We start from the raw sequence: 24,762 nt of genomic DNA, 5'->3' as shown, positions 1-24,762 counted from the left end.
CACCAGTTCTTCCAATGAATATTCAGGACTGATTGCCTTTAGGATTGACTAGTTTGATCTCCTTGCAGTCCAGACGACTCTCAAGAGTCTTCTCCAGCAACACAATTTGAAAGCATCAATTCTTTGGTGCTCAGCCTTCTTTATGGTCCAACTCTCACGTCTGTACACAGCTGTTGGAAAAACCATAGCTTTGACTATATGGCCTTTTGTCGACTAAGTGATGTCTCTACTTTTTAATACTCTGTCCAGGTTTGTCATAGCTTTCCTTCCAAGGAGCGAGCATCTTTTAGTTTTATGGCTGCAGTCATCAAGTGCAGTGATTTTGGAGTCCAAGAAAATAAAATTTGTCACTGTTTCCACAAGTAATAGATACATCCTTAACTCTTCAGTTAAGTGTTTATACTTTCAAAAAGGGTGTTTGTTTACCCAAATTAATACCTTAAGTGGTAGCATTTTAGGCAGTATCATAAAGTGAAAAAATTTCTTAGGCATTTAGGAAAAGACTTTTGGGATAGGCAGACCATATTTTGATGGGCCAACTTGCCTGAGAATTGGTTTTAAAGCTCCTGATTTTCATGGCATCTTCTATTTTACTTCAGAACTCACAGGTTCTCTAAATGGTTCCCATAACAGGGGTATTGAAATTCAGATAGTTGAAGAGTGATGAGAAGGATGACAATAACCATTTGAATGCAGTGGTCATTTTTATTTGTTTGTTTATGCCTTGCTATGCTGCGAAGCTTGCGGGACCTCAGTTCCCTGACCAGGGATTGAACCCTGGCCCCAGTATTGAAAGGGCTGAGTCCTAGCCACTGGACTGCCAGGGAATTCCCAGCAGTGATCATTTTTAAGCTGAATTTCCTTATGAAAAAACTTCAAAAGGAGTGAAAGCAGTCAGGATTGGTTGCTGTTATAGTAGAAGAAAGTTTCAGTTCCCCATCAGCATGTTCTTTGTACTTTTTGTGGTGCTTTAGTGCAGCGTGGTAAGCACCTCAAGAGACAAGAGTCAGAATGGTGCAAATTTCAGCCACTTAATTCTCTGAAAAGAAAAAGATCAGTAGATGTCATTCAGAAACTATTTTTATAAGGCAAAAGTTACAGTTCATTCATCTCTTGCTAGAATAAACAACCAGAGTAGTTTACCTATGTGAACCTTTTAATTTTCAGAAACTGCTGTGTGGATAAGTAAATTAAAATGGTGGAGTACAACAGACACTGAACTTTTAGACTAGCATTTAAGAAATAGAATAACATAACCCAGTATACCTAGACATAATGTAAAAATACTAAAAAAGCACTGAAACAAAGCCTTAGGTTTTATGAGTAATAATATGGAAATTTTTCATCAAATCTGTGCTGTTTATGCCCCCAGTGAAAGTGAAAGTTGCTCAGTCGTGTCTGACTCTTTGTGACCCCATGGACTGACATATACAGTCCATGGAATTCTCCAGGCCAGAATATTGGAGTGGGACTGGAGTGGAGTTTGTATTAATTATCTAACATAAAGTTGTCTACTAGAGTATTTGAATTCCTCTTTTCCCTCAAAAAGTTGAATTTGTTTTTGTTTTGAGATTTCATTTTTTAAAGTGTTTTCTAATGGTGAGAATGTAAATCTGTACATATTAGAACTTGAGAACTTATTTAAAAATTACTTTTTATTGAAGTATAGTTAATTTTTGCAGTGTAGTTAGTGTACAGCAGAGTGATTCAGTTATATGTATTCTTTTCTCATATTCTCTTCCATTATGTTTATTACAAGATATTGAATGTAGTTTCCTAAACTATACAGTAAAGCCTGTTGTTTGTCTATTTTATATGTAGTTTAGAACTTGAGAACTTTTGGTTTAGCCTGACTGAGAATTTAAGGAGAGAGAACTGTTTTGAGAAAAGTAGGAACTGGCCAGTTGAGTGAGTATCCAAAGGCTATAAGATAGAAGAGCTAGCAGAGACAAGGATAGCGATAAAGCCTTGTGGAAAAGTAGTGTCTGTTCCTATATCTACTTCAGAGTGAGGAAGAGGGGTCGCAACTTAGCAGGTGGGTATTTGGTATATTGTCAGGAAAAATGAGGGGACCGATGTGACTGCTATCACTCTCCATATCATGCAAAGACATGGCACTATAAAGCGCCACCAGAGGATCTGCCTTGGTTACAAAGACATCTGCAGCCGGAAGAAATGGCACAGAGGGCTTAGTTGCTCTGTGGCATGTGGGATCCTTCCAGACCAGGGATTAAATCTGTGTCCCCTGCACTGGCAGGTGGATTCTTAACCACTGGATCACCAGGGAAAGTGAAAGTGTTAGTTGCTCAGTTGTGTCCGACTCTTTGTGACTCCATGGGCTGTACCCGCCCCCGCCCCCCCCACCGGCTCTGTCCTTGGGATTTCCTGGGCAAGAGTACTGGAGTGAGTAGCCATTCCCTCCTCCAGGTGATCTTCCTAACCCAGAATTTGAACCCGGATCTCCTGCATTGCAGGTGAATTCTTTACTGTCCGGGCCACCAGGGAAGTTCTTTTTCTTTTTTTAAAAAAACTAGCATCTTAGATGTGTATTTGTCAGCTTTGTGACAGAGCTTTAGCTACTCTATCATCTGACCTTTTTTTGTAGCTTATGATTATCACTTTATATTGAGATAATACCATTTTAAAAACTTGTATGTGATGCTTTAAGTGGAAGTTTTATCTTAAGTTCATTTTTCCTAAATACCCACTTGCTGTTAGTGATTTCCACAGTGTAACCATGTCGCTTTTATAAGGGAAATTTAAAACATAAATATATGTGGTTTAAAATTCAAAGAATAGAGGAATTCTCTGGCAGTCCAGTGGTTAGGATCCAGTGCTTTCACTGCCAGGGCCCTGGTTCAGTCCCTGGTTGAGGAACTTAGATCCTGCAAACATTGGCTTGGCCACGAAAAAAGAAATTCAAAGGATATAGAAGGCTTTTTTGATTAAAGTCTGGCGCTTCTTTCCCTGTGTACTGACTGGTTAGCTGAAGTACTATGAGATTGTTGTAAGCCTGCTGGATGTTGGTAACACGCAAGCAAACGACAGGGCTAGGGCTGGGGATACTGAGACAGAAACGAGTCCCTATGTTCAAGAAGCTCCTGCTCTTCTGGAGGAAACAGAAAGTAAACGAGCATTTAATGCTTAGCAGTATATCCATGTATGTAGTAGAGTATCACAGCGGTGAGAGTCGGGAGGAGGTAGTATGGAGAATGCTCAGCACAGGAATTGACAGAAGTTAACGCTTACAGTGATTCCTGAGCGTGCATGAACTGGATGAAGGGGGAGATAAGGAGAATAAAGACTTTGCAAGCATGTAATTTGGTGTGGCAATCCTGAATTTGTAGGATGGTGAAGAGGAGAGGCAAAGCCAGAGAGATAGGCTGAGGTCTGATCACAAAGGACTTGCCAGATCATAAGGACTTTGAAATTTATACTGTAGGTGTCAGAGAGCCATTAAAGAATTTTAAGCCATTTGTGTGTATTTGTGTTTGTATTTATGTGTGATAATTACACTTGTATTTTAGAACATAACCTCAGCAGCAAGGTGGAAAATGGAATGATGATCAGTTAGGAGCCTATTGTAGTAATCTAGGTAAGAAGAGTTAAAGACTTGACTTAAATATTTATTTTAAAAAATCTTTCAATATGCCTCACTGGGCTGGCAAGGAAATAAAGAATATTCAGAAGCTTAAATATTAAATGAAATTGGGAATGAGATGTTAGCTAGGTTTAAGCTTTCACCCTGGTTGAATTTGCCCAAACTGGATGGCTTTGAATTTCTCTTTTGATAGCCTTATAGGGTACAGGAAACAAGCCTGTTGCCTTTCTAAGGAGAAGAATCTGCAAAGAGACCCCTTCCATTCATGACACTGGGACCTTCGCATCTGGGGAGTAGTAGGAGAAATCTTCACTGAGAATTTATAGCAAGGATTCTTAGAAGGTCACATTTCCCATGTAGTCATATAAAACTTCAGGCCAAGAATGTATTTTAAATAGCCTCTGTTTGGTAGTGCCCTCAGGTACCTTATAAAATCTGTTAAATCATCTTCTCTGAGAAGGGGTGTACCTTCAACCCAGGTTTCATAAATCTACAGATTAAAATTCTAAGCCACTGGAGATCACAGTCAGAAAAATCACAAAATGCACAAGAAACCATGGCACAGTGGGCAAGAGACAGTGAGCACTAGAAACTGCAGATAGTTCATCTTTTGTCTCTGTAATTCCTGTAAGTTTGATTCATATATTAGAATAAATGAAAAAGATCAAAGTAAGAGTATGAAGTAAGGGTCTCTGAAACATGACCAATCAGATGAGAAAAAACCCAGAACTTCTAGTTATAAAAAATTAAAACTAAAAGTTCGTGAGGGCTTCCCCAGTGGCACTATGGTAAAGAATCTGCCTGCAATGCAGGAGATGCAAGTTTGATCCCTGGGTCAGGAAGATCCCCTGGAGAAGGAAATTGCAACCCACTCCAATATTCTTGCCTGAAAAATCCCATGGACAGCAGGGCCTGGCGGGCTATAGTCCATGGGGTTGCGAAGAGTCAGATGCAGCTGGTCATAGCACAACACAAAAGCTCGTGAACAGGCGAAAGACAAATTGGCAGGGACTTCCCTGGTCCAGTGGTTAAGAAATCCATCTTCCAGTGCAGGGGACACTGCAACAGGTCGATGCATCCCTCACTAAGACCCTTAAAAGAAAATATCTGAGAATTTTTCAGAATTGGTAAAAGATAAGTCTTTATGGTTGAAGTCCAGTGAATCCTAAGAAGGATAAATAAAGTCAGCCCCAGCAAATCAGAGTGAAACTGCTGAAGACCAAAGACAGAGAAGATCTTAAAAGCAACTAGAGAGAAATAACAGATTGCTATAAAAATGTTTTTCTTTAGTCTGGCAGCTTACTTCCCACAAGCAGTAGCAGAAGCCAGAAGACACCGGAATGCTATCTTCAGTGTACTGGGAGAAAATAACTGTCAGCCTTAAAATAGAATATCCACTGAAATTGTCTTTCAGGAACAATGGCAAAATAAAAGGCGTTATCAGATCAAAAACAAAAAACCAACACACCATCAGTCTTGGCTGGAGGAGACTCTAAGGGACAAAATTCAGGTAGAAAGAATATCATCTCAAATAGAAAGTCTGAGATGCTCTTTTTTTTTCTTTTCCATTGTGGTTTATTATAGGATATTGAATATAGTTCCTTGTGACCTGAGATACTTTTTAATGCTCACAGAATGTCCCACCAAATAGATTTACAATTTAGATTCTACTGCTGTTAGCCATTTATGTTGTCCAGTTTTTCTGTATTAATTGAAGTTATATTGGACATGTATATAGACATGATTATGCATGTATTTTATATAGATTTATTTAGACTAGATTTATATAGATTATTTAGACTTGTATAGATTTATATAGGTTTATCTAGACTACAAGTCCAAATTACTGGGTCAAAAATTGTAAAGGGTCTTTTTATGTTTCCTGATAACATTTTATAAAATTGATTTCTTAGGACTTCCCTGGTGACCCACTGGCTAAGACTCTGTGCTCCCAAAGTAGGGGGCCCAGGTTCAATCCCTGGTCAGGGAACTAGATCCCAAATGCTGCAACTAAGAGTTCATATACTTCAACTAAAGATTCTGCATGCCACAACAAAGATCGAAGATCTCATGTCACACAACTAAGACCCAGTGCAGCCAAATAAATAAATATTTTTAAAAAATTGATTTCTTAAAGGGCTTTACCAGTTTACATTGCGTCAAACAGATTATGTTTGCTTTACTGTACAAATAAATGAGTATGTAATAGGACCAGCTTTAAATGATGAAGATTGACATTTCGTAGCAGATTTTGATTTAATTATATCTTTGACAAAAAATGTAGCTTCTCTCCCATTATTACAAAAATGCTTCCTTTCTGATAGAAATTGCTAACTGAACTGCATTCTTTCTAATGAAGTAGTTCTAACTTTCTAGGATATAATGTTTTACTTTATTTTTCAGTTTATTACAAATATTGAATATATAGTTGGTTTATTTAAAGAAATAGCAAATAAATGCTTTATTTAGTTTTTGTTTCATTATGAAATTTCACACTAATCAGGCAACAGTGTAGAATTAAATAACTATTTTTTAAAAAAAGAAAGCAAGATCCTCTATGACCCATCTCCTAGAATAATGAAAATAAAAACAAAAGTAAACAAGTGGAACCTGATTAAACTTAAAAGCTTTTGCACAACAAAGGAAACTATAGGCAAGATGAAAAGACAACTCTCAGAATAACAAACACACGAAAAGATGCTCAGTATCACTCATTATTAGAAAAGTGCAAATCAAAACTACAATGAGATATCACCTCACACCAGTCAGAATTAGTCAGTTAGTAGTGTCCAATTCTTTGTGACCCCATGGACTGCAGCATGCCAGGCTTCCCTATCCATCATCAACTCCTAGAGCTTGCTCAAACTCAATGTCCATTGAGTCGGTGATGCCATCCTACCGTCTCATCCTCTGTTGTCCCCTTCTCCTCCTGCCTTCAGTCTTTCTCAGCATCAGAGTCTTTTCGAATGAGTCAGTTTTTTGCATTAGGGGGCCAAAATATTGGAGTTTTGGCTTCAGCATCAGTCCTTCCAGTGAGTATTTCAGGACTGATTTCCTTTAGGAAGAACTGGTTGGATCTCCTTGCAGTCCAAGGGACTCTTGAGAGTCTTCTCCAACACCACAGTTCAAAAGCATCAATTCTTTGGCGCTCAGCTTTCTTTATGGTCCAACTCATATCTATACATGACTAATGGAAAAACCATAGCTTTGTCTAGACGGCCCTTTGTTGGCAAAGTAATGTCTCTGCTTTTGAATATGCTGTCTAGGTTGGTCATAGCTTTTCTTCCAAGAAGCAAGCATCTTAATTTCATGGCTGCAGTCACCATCTGCAGTGATTTTGGAGCCCAAGAAAATAAACAGTCTCTCACTGTTTCCATTTGCCATCTATTTGCCATGAAGTGATCGGACAGGATGCCATGATCTTAGTTTTCTGAATGTTGAGTTTAAGCCAACTTTTTCACTCTCCTCTTTCACTTTCATCAAGAGGCTCTTTAGTTCTTCTTCGCTTTCTGCCATAATAGTCATTCTTCTAGTCAGAATGGCCATCATCAAAAGGTCTACAAACAGTACATGCTGGAAAGGCTGTGGAGAAAAGGGAACCCTCTGGCACTGTTGGTGGGAATGTAAATTGATACAGCCACTATGGAAGATGGTATGGAGATTCCTCTAAAAAACTAGGAATAGAACCACCATATGACCCAGCAATCCCAATCCTAGGCATATATGCTGAGGAAACCAAAATTGAAAAAGACACATCAGTGTTCATTGCAGCACAGTTTATAGTAGCTAGAACATGGGAGCAACCTAGATGTCCATTGACAGATAAATGGATACAGAAGTTGTGGTGCATACACACAGTGGAATATTACTCAGCCATAAAAAGGAACTTGAGTTAGTTCTAATGGGGTAGATGAACCTAGAGCCTGTTATACGAGTGAAATAAGTCAAAAAGAGAAAGATGAATATCATATATGCATGTATATGAAATCTAGAAAGATGGTACCAAAGAATTTATTTGCAGGACAGCAGTGGAGAAACAGACAGAGAGTAGACTTAAGGACATGGGAAAGGGGAGGGGAGGGTGAGATTTATGGGGAGAGTAACATGGAAACTTACATTACCACGTATAAAATAGGTAGCCAATGTGAATTTGCTGTATGTCTCAGGGAACTCAAACAGGGGCTCTGTGTCAACCTAGAGGGGTGGGATGGGAAGGGAGATGGGAGGGAGGTTCAAGAGGGCGGGGACATAGATATACCTATGGCTGATTCATGTTGAGGTTTGACAGAAAACAAAATTCTGTAAAGCAATTATCCTTCAATTTAAAAATAAATTAATTAAAAAAATTCTAAAGAGGGAAAAGTACTATTAATTTCCTTGGGCATTCTGTCTTCTAACGTGAACTGAATGTAAGAAAATGTCTTTGTTTAACTTTTTTCTTGTTTTTATACTATTTCAGGTGCAAGTGAAAGTGTAGGGAAACATATGCTTGAAGCCTGCAACAACAATCTGGAGATGGCAGTCACTATGTTTTTGGATGGTGGAGGAATCGCTGAAGAGCCCAGTACCAGTTCAGCAAGTGTCTCCACTGTCAGACCACACACAGAGTATGAATTTAATATTTATTATTAGGAGCTACCTGCTGCCAACATTGAGCAGTTACGTTTTTGTCAATTAGGTTAATTCTCTATTTTGAACAAATAAAAAGTTGAAAGCATCTGAACATATCAGGTGACAATTTTTATACTTACATGCTTTAAATTCTCTAGAGCACTGTCAAGTCTATTATTTAATCCTCAGAAGAATCTCATAGGTGGGTATTATTATCCATGTTTTACAGAGGAAGCTGAAGTATAGCCATTTCCCCAAGCTATGCAGCAATTAAGTAGCAGATATGCAAGTAGAGCCCAATAAAAGTCAGATTTCCCATTTTTAGATTTTCCTACATTGTCCCAGGAAAGTTTTGAATTGTCATGAAAATTTTTTGAAAAAAATTCTAATCCTTTATACTTTAAATAACTATAGGTATCTGATGTTTAGAAGCAGCTTCAGCATATAGAAGTGTAATATATGGAGAATAGTAATGTACTTATCAAATGATAAGTACATTGATGTTTTCCACCCTTTACATTTGATACCAACGAGAGTTTATTTTATTTTATTTTTTTTTTAGTGCTATGTACAATTTTATTAAAATACTACATTTTAGTCATTTTTCCTAAATGGGCACTTTATTTAAGCTCTCATTTTGTTTTTTATGTCTGGAAAATATATTTTTCTAATTTTAATTTGCCCTTTACCACTTTTTTTTTTTCCATTCCAAGCAAAATTAATTTATTTTTTTTTGCTTTTATATATATATTTTTAATTTTTTAATTTTTTTTATTTTTTAAATTTTAAAATCTTTAATTCTTACATGCGTTTAAGAATGTAAGAGAGTTTAAAATGAGTATCTGTTAGGCAAAATTCCAGTAGTCTTTGGAAAATATTAGAGGTGAATGATCCTCAAATGAAAAATATTGATTTTTGAATCAAAATTTCAAAGATACTTAAATAAGATTTTAATACAGATAGCCCTTTATAACTCTTTAATGTTTACAAATGATAGAATAGGCCAAAGGTGCAGATTTTATATTTACTAAGTTAGAAACAGAAAGTAAGCCACAGAAACATTCCAGGACACGATTGCTTTTTTTTTTAAAATCTAGTTCCAGATTCTAGAGTAGTATACTGTTTCCCCACAAAGTGTGAACTTTAAAGATTTTTATTTGTATCTTATGAAGTTTTTTCCTGTCTGTATTGGTTTTGTATTTCAAGTTCAGTAATCCAATCTCCACCAACATAACTCAAATCTTTAGTGGAAATCAATATGAAAATATGATTTAGTTTGTAACAGGTATTCATAGCTGACTTGTGGGGACATACCAGTCTTCACTGTTTAAAACATGTTTTCTTAGTGTACTTAAAAATACTTTTGATTAATGGATGTCTTTTCCTACTGAATTACGTTATAATTTGGCTTAGCTTATTTGTATTACTAATTGATTAGCATTTGATAGTGGCACCTACTTCCTAAGCCAGTGTCAGTGGCTCAAATGGTAAAGAATCTGCCTGCAGTGCAAGAGACCCAGGTTTGATCCCTGGGTGGGAAAGATCCCCTGGAGAAGGGAATAGCAGTCCACTCCAGTACTCTTGCCTGGAGAATCCCCTGAACAGATGAGCCTGGTGTGGTCCATGGGGTCTCAAAGAGTTGGGCACAACTGAGTAACACCATAGCCTACTTTGTAAACAGGTTTTCTTTCTATACAGTTCACCTTCTGTTCCATTCTTCCATTTCATTAGGTAGCCAGCAGTCTTGGAATAATGACCTAAAATATGTCTTTCTGTATAAGGACTACTAATTAAGCCATGGCCCTAATTGATGTATTTAATCAGATTTAAGACTTGTTTCTAGAGTAATTAAATTGCCTTCTCTGTGAAAGTCACTCACGTGTGTCCAACTCTTTGCAACCCCATGGAGTATGCAGTCCATGGAATTCTCCAGGTCAGAATACTGGAGTGGGTAGCCGTTTCCTTCTCCAGGTATCTTTCAACCCAGGGATCAAACCCAGGTGTCCTGCATTGCAAGCGGATTCTTTACCAGCCTAGCCACTAGGGACACCCAAGAGTACTGGAGTGGGTAGCCTATCCCTTCTCCAGGGGATCTTCCCAACCCAGGAATCAAACCGGGGTCTCCTGCATTGCAGGCAGATTCTTTACCAGCTGAGCTACCAGGAAGCCTTAGATTGAGATAATTCTGTACATGCATACACATTCACATAAAATGTAAAATGAAGTATACCAATAATGGAAAGATCTATTCAGGTAAAAGTTGTCTGTTAAGATATCTTTTTCTTAAGATAATGGCCTGTTCTTTGGTGAAAGAGATTTAATAGAGCATCTATTTCTTCAGAGTGTTACAGTTCTGTTTGTGAGCAGTGACTGAAATCCAGTAGGAAAGAGTTTTTAAAGTAATACTGAATTATCGTTTATGCTTCACTCATTTGGCTTATTGTAGATTTCTTGGTCTGACTAGTTCTTCTTTATTTATAGTATGTTAGTTTTTGTTGACAAATGAGTATTGATACTTCATTAAATAAAGCATGTTTTGATGTTTCAACTTTTAGGTGTCAAAAACAGAGCCTTAAGCTCAGTTATTACTATCAGAAACACCTGAATGAAAAACATTGGCCTAAGTGAAATTAACATTTAAGAGGAATATATTAAATTTGGAACTTACTACATGCTATGAACATTAATCAGCAGAGTTTTGCATTTGAGTTAAAGCTAAAATAACCAAATGATATATAAAGAGATATGTACCATTTTTACAGCATATCTAAATGAGTATTGTTCACTAGAAGAGATGGATTATTAGTAAACCCTCTGGAGGTAAACTCTGAAGAATTTATAGGCTTTTAAAGATGAGTGTTTTTTCCTGTTATTAGTGTCTCTTTAATGAATAATCAAGAGTGCTGCCTAGGTTGGACTTCCCTGGTGACTCAGTGGTAAAGAACCGCCTGCTAATGCAGGGCATGCAGTTTGATCCCTGGGTCAGGAAGATCCCCTGGAAAAGAAAGTGACAACCCACTCCAGTATTCTTGCCGGGAAATCCCATGGATGGAGGAACCTGACAGGCTACAGTCCTTGGGGTCACAAAAGAGTTGGACATGACTTAGTGACTAAACAACGAAACAGCGACTACTTTCTTTAGTTCTCGTCAAAACTAGCATAAAAGTAACTGCCTGTTTAAACTTACATTAATATATCTGTGTTTTAATTCACTATTTAATGTAGTAGTGATATAATATTGCTTTTATTAAGCTCATATTTTTCCATTAATTTATTCCTGAACCTTTTTTGTGTGTGTATAAATTTCCTATCTTCTTTTTCCTTAAGAATTTAGGGTAGGGAACTTAAGAGGAAAGGCACAGTATTTTTTATTTTTATGTTTGTTCTCTTTCTTAAGCCCATTTGCTCTGTCTATGCCAGGTACCTTGTCCCAGTTGATCTCTATTTGGAAATCACCCAACAAGCACTTGTCATAATTTAATGTGGTTCCTTAAAGTCACTAAGTCTGTTGTTCATTTTACTTGTTAATTTGAATGTATTCATAATAATTACAGTGAGAATAGGTAGCAGAAAAGTTTTCATTTGGATATTTTCCCACTTATTTCTTTTTTCTTAATAGAGAGGAAGTTCGTGCCCCAATTCCTCAAAAACAAGAAATACTGGTGGAACCAGAACCTTTGTTTGGTGGTAAGTTTACCTTTTTTTCCTAGCTTTATTTGCCTTTATTGTTGTCTTCAGGATTTTAATGAAGCTATCAAAAGATGTGAAGGCTTGCTCAGAGATTATTATTTCAAGTACAATCAGTTCTTACCTTGTAATTCCATACTCCACTGAGGCAAGTTGCACAGTTGGTTCTTTCTGAGGAGTGAATCAGATTAAAAAGTTGATAGCTTTTTCAGAAGGCCAAAAGGAGGAAAATAAGCAAAAGGAATTGCTGCCTTATAATGGAAACAAATCTATCATTAGATAAAAGACTCTGATTGGTTTTTTTTTTGAATACCCATTTGACTGCCGTGTCCTTATTGTCTTGATACACTATATCTTCACTCATTTTTTATTTTAATGTATTTATTTATTTGGCTATACCAGCTCTTAGTTGACACATGTGGGATCTAGTTCCCTGACCAGGGATTGAACCCAGGTCCCTTGCATTGGGAGCAGAAAGTCTTAGCCACTGAACCACCAGGGAACTCTTATTTAATTTCTAGAAGTGCTATTCCTGTATTGAAAAAAGGAGAAAATAATCTCTAATCCATGCAAAAAATTATGGTATCAGTCTGGGGTGCATAGAGAAGATGGTAGGAAATAGAACATTGATTAAAGAAAAATTATAGTTTTTTTAATAATACAAAAATTATTATTGTATTTTATTAAAAATATTTATTTATTTGGCTGCATCAGGTCTTAGTTGCCCCGAGGCATGTGGGATCTTAGTTCCCCGACTAAGGACAGAACCTTTGTCCCCTGCATTGGAAGGCAGATTTTGTTATTCTTTAAAAATTTGGGTGGGGGCGATAATTGCTTTACAATATTGTACTGGTTTCTGCTATACATCATGAATCAGCTACAGGTATACATATGTCTCCTTTCTCTTGAACCTCTCTATCTCCCACCCCATCCCATCCTTCTAGGTAGTTACAGAGCACTGGGTTGAACTCCCTGTGTCACACAGCAAATTCCCACTGGCTGTCTATTTTATGAATGGTGGTGTGTATGTTTCCATGCTACTCTCAATTTGTCCTGCCCTCCTCTACTGTGCCTACAAGTCTGTTCTGTATGTCTGTGTCTCCATTGCTGCCCTGCAAATAGGTTCATCAGTAACATCTAGATTCCATATGCATGCATTAATATACAATATCTGTCTTTCTCTTTCTGACTTACTTCACTCTGAATATTGCGGTACATGTGTTTCTTTCAGTTATGGTTTTCTCAGGGTGTATATTCAGTAGTAGGATTGCTCGGTCACATGGTAGTTCTACTCCTAGTTTTTTTAAGGAATCTGTACTGTTCTCCATAGTGGCTGTATCAATCTACATTCCCGCCAGCAGTGCATGAGGGTGCCCTTTTCTTTACATCTTCTCTAGCATTTATTGTTTGTAGATTTTTTTAATGATGACCATTCTGATCAGTGTGAGGTGATACCTCATTACAGTTTTGACTTGCATTACTATAAAGCTCTTAAAGGAAAACACCAGCAGTACAGTCTTTGACGTACATCATAGCAAGATCCTCTTTGAGCCACCTCCTGGAGTAATGGGAAAAAAAACAAAAGCAAAATGGAAATATACAAATGGGATTTAATTAAACTTAAAAGCTTTTGCACAATGAAGGAAACAAACAAGATTAAAGGACAGCCCTTAGAATGAGAGAAAATAATTGCAAACAAGGTAACTGACAAAGTATTAGTCTCCAAAATATACTACAGCTCATGCAGTTCAGTACGAGAAAAACAAATAACACAATCAAAAATGGGCGAAAAACCTAAACAGACATTTCTCCAAAGAAGACATACAGATGGCCAGCAAACACGTGAAAAGATGCTCAGCGTTGCCTATAATTTTATTTTAACAAGACTTACCTTTTGTGAGCCAGATATTTTAGTCATTAAGAGGTATATTAAAACTACATAAGATAAGGAACTTCCCTGCCAGTCTAGTGGTTAAGATTCTGCATGTCCCACTGTTAGAGGCAAAGGTACCATCACTGGTTGAGAAACTAAAATTTTGCCTGCCATGTAGTGTGGCCAAAAAAACTTAAAAAGAAACCCAAACCCAGAAGAAGAAGTTATGATTTGTATTGTGTATATTGAGAATAGTGATGCCAAAAAATAGGTCTATAAGAAGTCAGTAGGCAGGCTAAAAGAAGAAATAAGTTGTAAGAAAAAGATGAAGAAAATTATATAAACCATGTCTTTTGATTTGAAAAATCCAGATAGTTGAGAGTTTTAAGATTGATCTTTAACCTGGCAGCTTTGGAGTTTACTGTAGAAAGAAATAAAGAATGTACTCTCCAGCATCAGAAATAAAGATGAGAGAAAGAGCACTATAAGGTCTGAATGCCGGGAAAGTCTCATGGATGGAGGAGCCTGGTAGGCTGCAGTCCACGGGATCGTTAGGAGTCGGACACGACTTCACTTTCACATATTGGAGAAGAAAATGGCAACCCACTCCACTGTTCTTGCCTGGAGAATCCTAGGGACAGGAGAGCCCGGTGGGCTGCCGTCTATGGGGTCGCACAGAGTCGGACACGACTGAAGTGATTTAGCAGCAGTGAAGAATAATATGTGCTTTCTGCTTTTTTTTTTTTTACATATAAATGTAATGGAGCTCAGGAATAATGCCCTTGGAAGCTTTCTCTTTCCTTTATTGCAAGGAATAAGGCAGGATCTTTGTGTGGGGAGACTACAGTAAATGGGTTCTATGCTGTTTTACTGTTTGAAGCAAAAGAGTTTCTATTTGAAACATCACTTTCTTTTACCTCTGGTTTGATGAGAGTTGGGGGTAAGAATGACCTTATACAGTTAGGAAGTCAGTCTTAACTTTCATTAGTAGACCTTATTATAACTTTGAAAAGGTTTTTGGAGAACTGTTTTCTTGTTAGGAGTAGTATCGATTTAAAGTATGTTTCTCAAAGTGTGGTCTGAGAGTACCTGATACCCTTTCACTGGGTCTGTAAGAACAGAACCATTTTCATAATAATACTAACTGGTTATTTGCCTTTTTCACAGTGTTGACATTTGGGCTGATAAATGAGAAGCAATGATTGGTCAAACTACTGCCATCTTAATTAAATCAGAACAGTAAAACCAAACTGCTGCTACTTGTTGAATTCTTCACTGATACACACTTGCAGTTTTTAAAAAAAGCCAATTTTACTTATTAATGTTCTTGGCAAAGCAATAAAAATTAATTTCATTTGATCTTGACCCACATTTTTAAACTATTCTTTTTGATGAAATAGGATGTGTACATAAAGCACTTCGTATACTGAAGTGCTCTGGTTACTTTAAGGAAAAACACTTGTACTTGTGTTTGAGTTGAAACCTAAACTAGCTGCTTTTTTTTATGGAACACTATTTTTCTTGAAAGATTACTGACAAACTGTAGTTATTTAGAGTTAGGCATTTGGCAGACATTTTCTTGAATGTGAACAAAGCCTGTTAACTGCTTCAAGGCAAACAACTGACATTAATTGTTGCCAGTCATTTAAGGAAAAAACAGCTTTCATGCAGAACTTAGAATTTTAGAAAGTTTATGTCCATAATTGTGATCTTGTTAGCTTCCTAGTATTTAAAGGCTTTCTAATGAGATTCAGTTCAGTTCAGTGGCTCAGTTGTGTCTGACTCTTTGCGACCTCATGAACCGCAGCACACCAGGCCTCCCTGTCCATCACCAACTCCCGGAGTCCACCCAAACCCATGTCCATTGAGTTGGTGAGGCCATCCAACCATCTTTTCCTTTGTCGTCCCCTTCTCCTCCTGTCCTCAATCTTTACCAGCAGCAGGGTCTTTTCCAATGAGTCAGCTCTTCACATCAGGTGGCGAAACTATTGGAGTTTCAGCTTCAACATCAGTCCTTCCAATGAATACCCAGGACTGATCTCCTTTAAGATTGACTAGTTGGATCTCCTTGCAGTTGAAGGGACTCTCAAGAGTCTTCTCCAACACCACAGTTCAAAAGCATCAATTCTTCAGCACTCAGCTTTCTTTATAGTCCAACTCTAACATCCATACATGACTGCTGGAAAAACCATAGCCTTGACTAGATGGACCTTAGTCGGCAGAGTAATGTCTCTGCTTTTTACTGTGCTGTCTAGGTTGGTCATAACTTTCCTTCCAAGGAGTAAGTGTCTTTTAATTTCATGGCTGCAGTCACCATCTGCAGTGATTTTGGAGCCCCCCAAAAATAAAGTCAGCCACTGTTTCCACAACTATTTCCCATGAAGTGATGGGACCATCTGCCATGATCTTCATTTTCTGAATGTTGAGCTTTAAGCCAACTTTTTCACTCTCCTCTTTCACTTTCATCAAGAGGCTCTTTAGTTCTTCTTCACTTTCTGCCATAAGGGTGGTGGCATCTGCATGTCTGAGGTTATTGATATTTCTCCCAGCAATCTTGATTCCAGCTTGTGCTTCCTCCAGCCCAGCATTTCTCATGATGTACTCTGCATATAAGTTAAATAAGTAGCGTGACGATATACAGTCTTGACGTACTCTTTTTCTTATTTGGAACCAGTCTGTTGTTCCATGTCCTGTTCTGACTGTTGCTTCCTGACCTGCATATAGGTTTCTCAAGAGGCAGGTCAGGTGGTCTGGTATTCCCATCTCTTTCAGAATTTCCCACAGTTTTTGTGATCCACACAGTCAAAGGCTTTGGCATAGTCAATAAAGCAGAAATAGATGTTTTCCTGGAACTCTCTTGCTTTTTCGATGATCCAGCAGATGTTGGCAATTTGATCTCTGGTTCCTCTGCCTTTTCTAAAACCAGCTTGAACATTTGGAAGTTCACGGTTCATGTATTGCTGAAGCTTAGCTTGGAGAATTTTAAGCATTACTTTACTAACGTGTGAGGTGAGTGCAATTGTGTGGTAGTTTGAGCATTCTTTGGCATTGCCTTTCTGCTCAACTGGAATTCCATCACCTCCACTAGCTTTGTTTGTAGTGATGCTTCCTAAGGCCCACTTGACTTTACATTCCAGAATGCCTGGCTCTAGGTGAGTGATCACACCATTGTGATTATTTGGGACATGAAGATCTTTTTTGTATAGTTCTTCTGGGTATTCTTGCCACCTCTTCTTAATATCTTCTGCTTCTGTTAGGTCCATACCATTTCTGGCCTTTATTGAGCCCATCTTTGCATGAAATGTTCCCTTGGTATCTCTAATTTTCTTGAAGAGATCTCTAGTCTTTTCCTATTCTATTGTTTTCCTCTGTTTCTTTTCATTGATCATTGAGGAAGGCTTATCTCTCCTTGCTATTCTTTGGAACTCTGCATTCAAATGGGTATATCTTTCGTTTTCTCCTTTGCTTTTCACTTCCCTTATTTTCACATCTAATAATAATCTTCTGATGAGATTAGTGGTGGCATTAACAGATAGTTATTTTTTTTAATACTTTATGATGAAAAGGTCAAATTTGGAATGTTTTGCATAACTCAGTGAACAAATATTTTCAAGCCACCAAAGCACACTGTTACAAAATTGTACATGGGTGACATACCTCTTCTGATCAATATGTATTTGTATATGCAATATATGTTAGATATCTGCTGCTGTTTAACAAATTGTTTCAAAATTTAACATCCTGAAACAACAAACGTTTGTTATATCACCATTTCTGTGTGTGAGGAATCCAGGTGTGGCTTAGTCGGGTCCCTCTTTTATGGTCTCTCAAGCGTATAATCAAGGTGTCATGCAGGGCTACAGGCATCCCAAAGCATGCCTAGAGGAAGAGTCTAAATTCACTTATGTGGCTGACGGTTTACTGGAGACATCATCAGTTCCTTTCCACAGAGCAAATGAGAGAGCCAGAGAGGACAGCTCAGGATGGAAGCCACCATTTTTGTAACCTAATTATTGGAAGTGACATCCTGTCACCTCTGCCTCATTCTGCTTGATCCTGCCCATGCTCAAGATGTTCACGCATAGGTCATGAGATAGGGATAATTAGGTGCTGTCACAGAGCCTAGATTTAAATGGAGCAGAGTATGAAAAGTTCATTGCTAATATTTCAGATTCCATGTTGCTACCAACCTTTGGAAATGGCAACCCACTCCAGTATTCTTGCCTGGAGAATCCCATGGACTGAGGAGCCTGGTGGGCTGCAGTCCACAGGGTCACAAAGAGTCGGACAGGACTGAGTGACTTTACTTACTTACTTACTTACCAACCTTTAAGAAATTACCTCTGATTGAGTTTGGTGTAGTAGCCAAGGAAAATGTTCACAATTATCTTAAAACTGTTAAAATACTCTTCTCTTTTACAATTTACATGCCTGTGTGAAGTTAAATATTTTTCTTCATATACTTGAATTAAAAGAGTAGCAGCAGATTGAATGCAGGAGCAGATCTAAAAATGCAGGTGTCTTCTCATACCAGTTATTAACAGAGATTTGTGAAAATGTGCAACAGTGCTACTCTTCTCATAAAGCTTTTTTTCTCTGTTTCTCCCCTATTCTGACTGTGAAGCCCCGAATGAATCTCTTTTAGCTCTTTGCAGCTTAGTTTCTTTGACCTCAGTGACCAGTACTCTTACTTTGTGGGTAGTAGAGTAAGAATAAAGAGGACTGATGTTTACTTTTAGCATATGGTTTGGAAGAGTCTGGAAACCATGTATGAAGAGGCAGGCAGGAGTAATAATTAATAATGGTCCTGAAGCTAGAGGTGTAGTGGCCTGAGGAGAGGTTCTTGCTTAGACTTAGGATAAATAAGGGGGAAACAAATGGGAATAGGTCATGAGTCCAAGAAATACGAGGGCAGTTGGAAAGCTAGCAGTAAGGACCTAGATGAATCTCTAGGAGACTGAGAAGGGCTAAATTGGAGGCAGAGTTGGGGGAGTGAATATGTATATGTGTAAAGAACGTAGAATGTTGATTGGCCTGCCATTGGTAATTTCAAAATAGAAAAAAACTACCTTTTATATATTATGTACTACCTCTCTAATAATAATGTGCTTTCTTAAGCAGCTGTTCTATGTCTTACCCAAAGATAATTCTTATTATGGTTAGCAATTGGTTAAAACTTTCTTAATTGTTATGGGTAAATAGTACTTGATAATGAGTTTTAAGAAATCATTGAGAAATTATTACTGCTAGAAACATATTTAAGATAGGAACTCTCAAATAAAAATAGTTCCAAGATTGAAAAGAATATTTCTTGCTTCTTCTATATAAAGAGAGGGAGAGAGAAATAATGCAATATTTAAATTTTATAAGTTTAATAAAATTTAAAATAAATTTGTATAATTTATTCAATAAAATAAAACAATTTATATGTAAAATTCAGGTTAAATTTGAAATTCAAAGCAAAGTTAAAATATAGTAGCCTCTCATTTTTACCAAATTCCTTTTCCTAGAGATAATATTGTGATTCTTTAGTGTAAATACTGATATGCATATGTGCATAAATGATATGTGCTAAATCGCTTCAGTTGTGTCCAACTCTTTGGGACCCCATGGACTGTAGCCCACCAGGCTCCTCTGTCCATGGGATTCTCCAGGTAAGAATACTCGTGTGGCAAAATGGATTAAAGATCTAAACGAAAGACCAGAAACTAAAACTGTTAGAGGAGAACATAGGCAGAACACTCTCCAACATAAATCACAGCAGGATCCTCTATGACCCACCTCCCAGAATATTGGAAATAAAAGCAAAAATAAACAAATGGGACCTAATTAAAATTAAAAAGCTTCTGCACAACAAAGGAAACTATAAGCAAGGCGAAAAGACAGCCTTCGGAATAGGAGAAAATAATAGCAAATGAAGCAACTGACAAACAACTAATCTCAAAAATATACAAGCAACTCCTGCAGCTCAATTCCAGAAAAATAAACGACCCAATCAAAAAATGGGCCAAAGAACTAAATAGACATTTCTCCAAAGAAGACATACAGATGGCCAACAAACACATGAAAAGATGTTCAACATCACTTATTATCAGAGAAATGCAAATCAAAACCACAGTGAGGTACCATTTCACACCAGTCAGAATGGCTGTGATCCAAAAGTCTACAAGAAGGTGTGGAGAAAAGGGAACCCTCTTACACTGTTGGTGGGAATGCAAACCAGTACAGACACTATGGAGAACAGTGTGGAGATCCCTTAGAAAACTGGAAATAGAACCGCCTTATGACCCAGCAATCCCACTCCTGGGCATACATACCAAGGAAACCAGAATTAAAAGAAACACATGTACCCCAGTGTTCATCACAGCACTGTTTATAATAGCCAGGACATGGAAGCAGCCTAGATGTCAATCGGCAGATGAATGGATAAGAAAGCTGTGGTACATATACACAATGGAGTATTACTCAGCCATTAAAAAGAATACATTTGAATCAGTTCTAATGAGGTGGATGAAAATGGAGCCGATTATATAGAGTGAAGTAATCCAGAAAGAAAAACACCAATACAGTATACTAACACATATATATGGAATTTAGAAAGATGGTAATGGTAACCCTGTATGTGAGACAGCAAAAGAGACACAGATATATAGAACAGTCTTTTGGGCCCTGTGGGAGAGGGAGAGGGTGGGATGATTTGGGAGAATGGCATTGAAACATATATCATATATGAAACGAATCACCAGTGCAGGTTTGATGCGGGATACAGGATGCTCGGGGCTGGTGCACTGGGATGACCCAGAGGGATGGTATGGGGAGGGAGGAGGGAGGGGGGTTCAGGATGGGGAACACGTGTACACCCGTGGTGGATTCATGTTGATGTATGGCAAAACCAATACAACATTGTAATTAGCCTCCAGTTAAAATAAATTTAAATTAAAAAAAAAAAAGTACTGGAGTGGGTTGCCTTGCCCTTCTCCAGGGGAATCTTCCAAATGATATACTGACAGATAATGCTTTAAACAAATAAGTAATTTTTTAGCATGTGGTTCTGCATGTTTTTGTTATTTTTCTGTTTTGCTTTTTACTCAGTAGTTCTTAAAAAATTACCCTATATAATGGAAAATGCAGGCTGTTGTGAAGGATGCTTTGAACATGGGATTGGGGGACTTTAATAGTTTCTATCTGATCTTACTATCTAATCATCATTTCTTACAGAGTATTGTTCTAGTTACATGCTTGCTGGGCTTGCCATAAGCCAACTTAATAACTGTCACCCATATTGAAAGAATCATTAAATGTCCTTATTTAATGTATATAAAGACCTGGTAATTAAAAAAAAGTTTTATATTATAGTTGATTTACAGTTGTGTGTTAGTTTTAGGTGTACAATAAAGTGATTCAGTTACACATAATATACATGTATCTATCCTTTTTCAGATTCTTTTCCCATTTAAGACCTGGTAAATTTTTTAGGTTTAAGAACATACAGGAAGATAACATTTTGATGATTGCTTTTGAAACTTTATCTGTACAATACTTAAGAATTGGGTAGTAGACCCTATTCAGTAGTATCAGAAGATATTGGTTCTATTTATTTCTCTGTAATTATAGGAAAAATTTACACTCTAAAATTAAAATTGTTTTTTGGTGTTTATAATTCTACATGTGTGCCACTTACTAAGAAGTAGTTCTTAAATATTATGGTTTAAAATTTACTCAAGTATTGTACTAAAGGGTAAGCAGATCCTTTAAAATAACCTGAATTTGGTATTTGGAGCATGGGTAAGATTCATCTCCATGTGGAATCATGCTCACAATCTTTCTTCCTGTCTTTTTACATAAGTTAGGCCAAGTCTTGACTGGACCTTAATTTTCTTTTTTATATAACAAAATGTTGGTCTGAAGATGGTTACGTTAAGTATATATGAATGACTTGAAGGTTTTAAAAATATTTTATTTTTTGGAAGAGGACACTATTATCAGAGTGTCTTAAAATAAGAAATTCTTATAGATAAAGATATTTTAGAATTGTTAAAAAATTAATGTTTAAGCTTTTGTGTCAATTCTGTTTTTTTTCTCCTAAAGCTCCTAAAAGACGACGGCCTGCACGTTCAATATTTGATGGTTTCCGGGATTTTCAAACTGAAACTAGTAGGTATCTATGGATCAGTTTATCATCTCCTTTTCTCTTCCTCCTTCTCTCTGCCTCCATTCTTGTCTTTCTCTCCCTCCCTGTCTCCCGCAGATAAAACCAAGATGGAAAAGCACCCATACACTCCCCTTCAGGTCAAGATCCTGGTTTGTTTTATATAATTGTTTTCTTGAAAAAAATGATTAATATTAGGCCTAATAACTTTGAGGATTCATCTTATTTAAAAAAGTAAATTATGAATTCAGTCTGTGATTGTTATTAACTCCCTCTTGCTGCTGCTGCTGCTGCTAAGTTGCTTCAGTTGTGTCCAACTCTGTGCAACTCCACAGATGGCAGCCCACCAGGCTCTTCTGTCCCTGGGATTCTCCAGGCAAGAATACTGGAGTGGGTTGCCATTTTCTCTTCAGTGTGTGCAAGTGAAAAGTGAGAGTGAAGTCGCTCAGTCATGTCTGACTCTTCACAACCCCATGGACTGTAGCCTACCAGGCCCCTCCGTCCATGGGATTTTCCAGGCAGGAGTACTGGAGTGGGTTACCATGTCCTTCTCCACTCCCTTGAGCTGAATTATTCTAAATTCTAACCTACTTGATTATAGAAGAATAAGAGAGGTGGATATAATATTAGAAATCTAATAATTTACAAACTTAACCCATTTCTGAATGAGCACTTAAATGCTGACTATAATAAAATAAAAACTGATTTTCCTCAGGAACCTGATATATGTCAGTTAAAGGAACGACTACAATGAAAATGATTATTATAGGGATTGAAAAATAGAAGAAAAAGCCATAATACCCCATGCAGCCACTATTAACATTTTGGCTACAGCTGTTTGAAATAGGTTTATGTCTTTCTGTGGAATAAATCAGAACGAGAATCTTGACCATCTACTTTTAGTGGATTTAGTACTGATTTAGTAATGAAACCCTAAAGAAAAGGACAGATATGTTTAGAGAATATGTGAGGAACTTATGGACCATATTTGATTTTGTAATTATTTATAATGAGTTCACTGAAGCTCATATAGGTCTTATAACTGGAATCCAGCCTGACATAAGACATCCAGGGAATCCTGTGCGCTCCCAGGAGCAGATGACAGCGGTAGTCATTGTCTCTCACTGGCAGAATCTTTCAAGATTGGGAATGTTGCTAGAAACAGCTGGAATGTAGCTAGATAAATTAAGGTGACTTTCAGAATTAGATAAATGGAGATGAAAGTTTTCTTGTATGCTTAAGTTCAGTTTGAGTATGTGAAGGAAATATTTTGAATAGTGACCCTTAGATAATTTTTGCCTTTATCCCTACCTTTGGATAGAGAGCACCAAGTCTTAAGACTTTCCCCCCAACTCACTTTGTATTATTTTTCAGAGTCAGCCTTAGATCTTTGCATTTGAGATCAAGCACATTGTTCATTAGTTCTTACAATTGATACATTTTATTAATTGGGAGATTTCATGACTTTTATGGCTAATTGAAACTTCCTTATCCTCCTGTGTTGCAGTTCGGCAAGAACAGGAATTAAGAAATGGAGGAGCAATAGATAAGAAACTAACTACCCTTGCAGATCTGTTCCGGCCACCCATTGATTTGATGCATAAAGGCAGTTTTGAAACAGTAAGTTGTTGGAGATTCTAAACCCAACCTGTGAATCCTTTTGCAATTTTTAGTGGCATTTTTCTAAGAGCAAAAAAAAGTTTTCAACATATAAAGAAATTAGTGTCTTAATGAGATATCTAGAAAGTTATACTGATTTATGTTTCTACCACCAGTATATGATATTACCTAATAAAATCACTTTATTGTGTGGCATCATTTTAGAATCTGCCATTTTTTAAAATTTATTTTTAAAATTTTTTAAAGTTTATGTGTCTTTGACTACTATTGGGAATAGTCTCTGTGTGTTTTGGCCATTTGTGAATTGTTTATAGTTACCTTTTGCTCATATTTTTATAAGGATCCAGGTGTGTTTGAAAAGAGTATCTCTAGTTGCAAAATATGTTCTCCTTCAGTTTTGGTTTTAATTTAGCTGAAACCAAAGGAAAACCTTCTGGAGCAGGTTTATTTGATTGTCTGCTAAATTATAAGCTCAATAAGGGCAGGGGAACCATGTTTCTTTTTATTATGGTAATCCTTTTGATCCAATCTCTAGCGTTTAATAGGAACATGATATTTGTTAAATGAATGAGTTTAGTTGGGATTTTAAATATTCTTCTGTTGGTGTTCAAACAGCTTGTTTTTGTGTGTTGACTGGCATGTTAATGCTCTGTTGAATCAGAAGAGCATTTCTATAGCTGTGTATCACTTAAATTTCAGGTAAGTCTGTTAGGGTAAAGTAGGGCAAACACTTAACTACAAAAATGACATTAGTAGCTACATATTTGGAAGTGAATTATGATTGTGTTTTTAAAAACATTTTGCCCTTTAACGTAACACTTACACTAGCCTAAGTGAAATATTTAGGTTAAGAAATTTATTATAAGCTACTGCTTTCTGCATTCTTTAATTTTCTGAATTATAAAACCTGAAGGTGTTTGGCTGCATGTAACAAAATCCAAATTATGGAGGTTTGACCAGATGTGTTTCTTTTTGTTGTGTAAATAAAGTTCAGGGAGTCTGATGTCAGGTTATCAGCTCAAAAATGTCAGGTTAGATGTCTCCAGTTTTCTTCATCTTTCGCTCATGATCTTTAACATGGCAACTGCCTATCCTTTCTAATAACCATTGACGGAGAATAAGATAATATGTAAGAAAGAAAAAGGATCTGAGTTTGTTTTGATGTGCTTTCTATTTTCATTAGCTTCTGTGTTGCTCAGGGGCTTAGTGAAGTAACTCTGA

The 24,762-nt window shown here is 37.0% G+C and overlaps 1 protein-coding gene across 2 annotated transcripts in view; it reads left to right on the top strand.

The window, feature by feature from the left end:
• Nucleotides 1-24,762, top strand: part of UBXN7 (UBX domain protein 7) — a 58,020-nt gene that overhangs the window by 11,362 nt on the left and 21,896 nt on the right. The window contains exons 1-5 of one of the 2 annotated variants that reach the window (XM_018046206.1): nt 4,739-5,111; nt 8,061-8,208; nt 11,832-11,899; nt 21,861-21,926; nt 23,429-23,541. In XM_018046206.1, the coding sequence (XP_017901695.1) occupies nt 8,087-8,208; nt 11,832-11,899; nt 21,861-21,926; nt 23,429-23,541 (369 nt within the window). In that variant the 5' untranslated portion in view covers nt 4,739-5,111; nt 8,061-8,086. Of the gene's footprint in view, nt 1-4,738; nt 5,112-8,060; nt 8,209-11,831; nt 11,900-21,860; nt 21,927-23,428; nt 23,542-24,762 lie in introns of those variants that run through there. The other variant, XM_018046200.1, reaches the window with a different exon arrangement.

Source organism: Capra hircus, chromosome 1 (assembly GCF_001704415.2).
Source record: "Capra hircus breed San Clemente chromosome 1, ASM170441v1, whole genome shotgun sequence".
In the NCBI taxonomy this organism is placed as follows: Eukaryota; Metazoa; Chordata; class Mammalia; order Artiodactyla; family Bovidae; genus Capra; species Capra hircus.
Note: the sequence above shows the minus strand (reverse complement) of the source record. Positions and strands in the feature narration are given on the sequence as shown.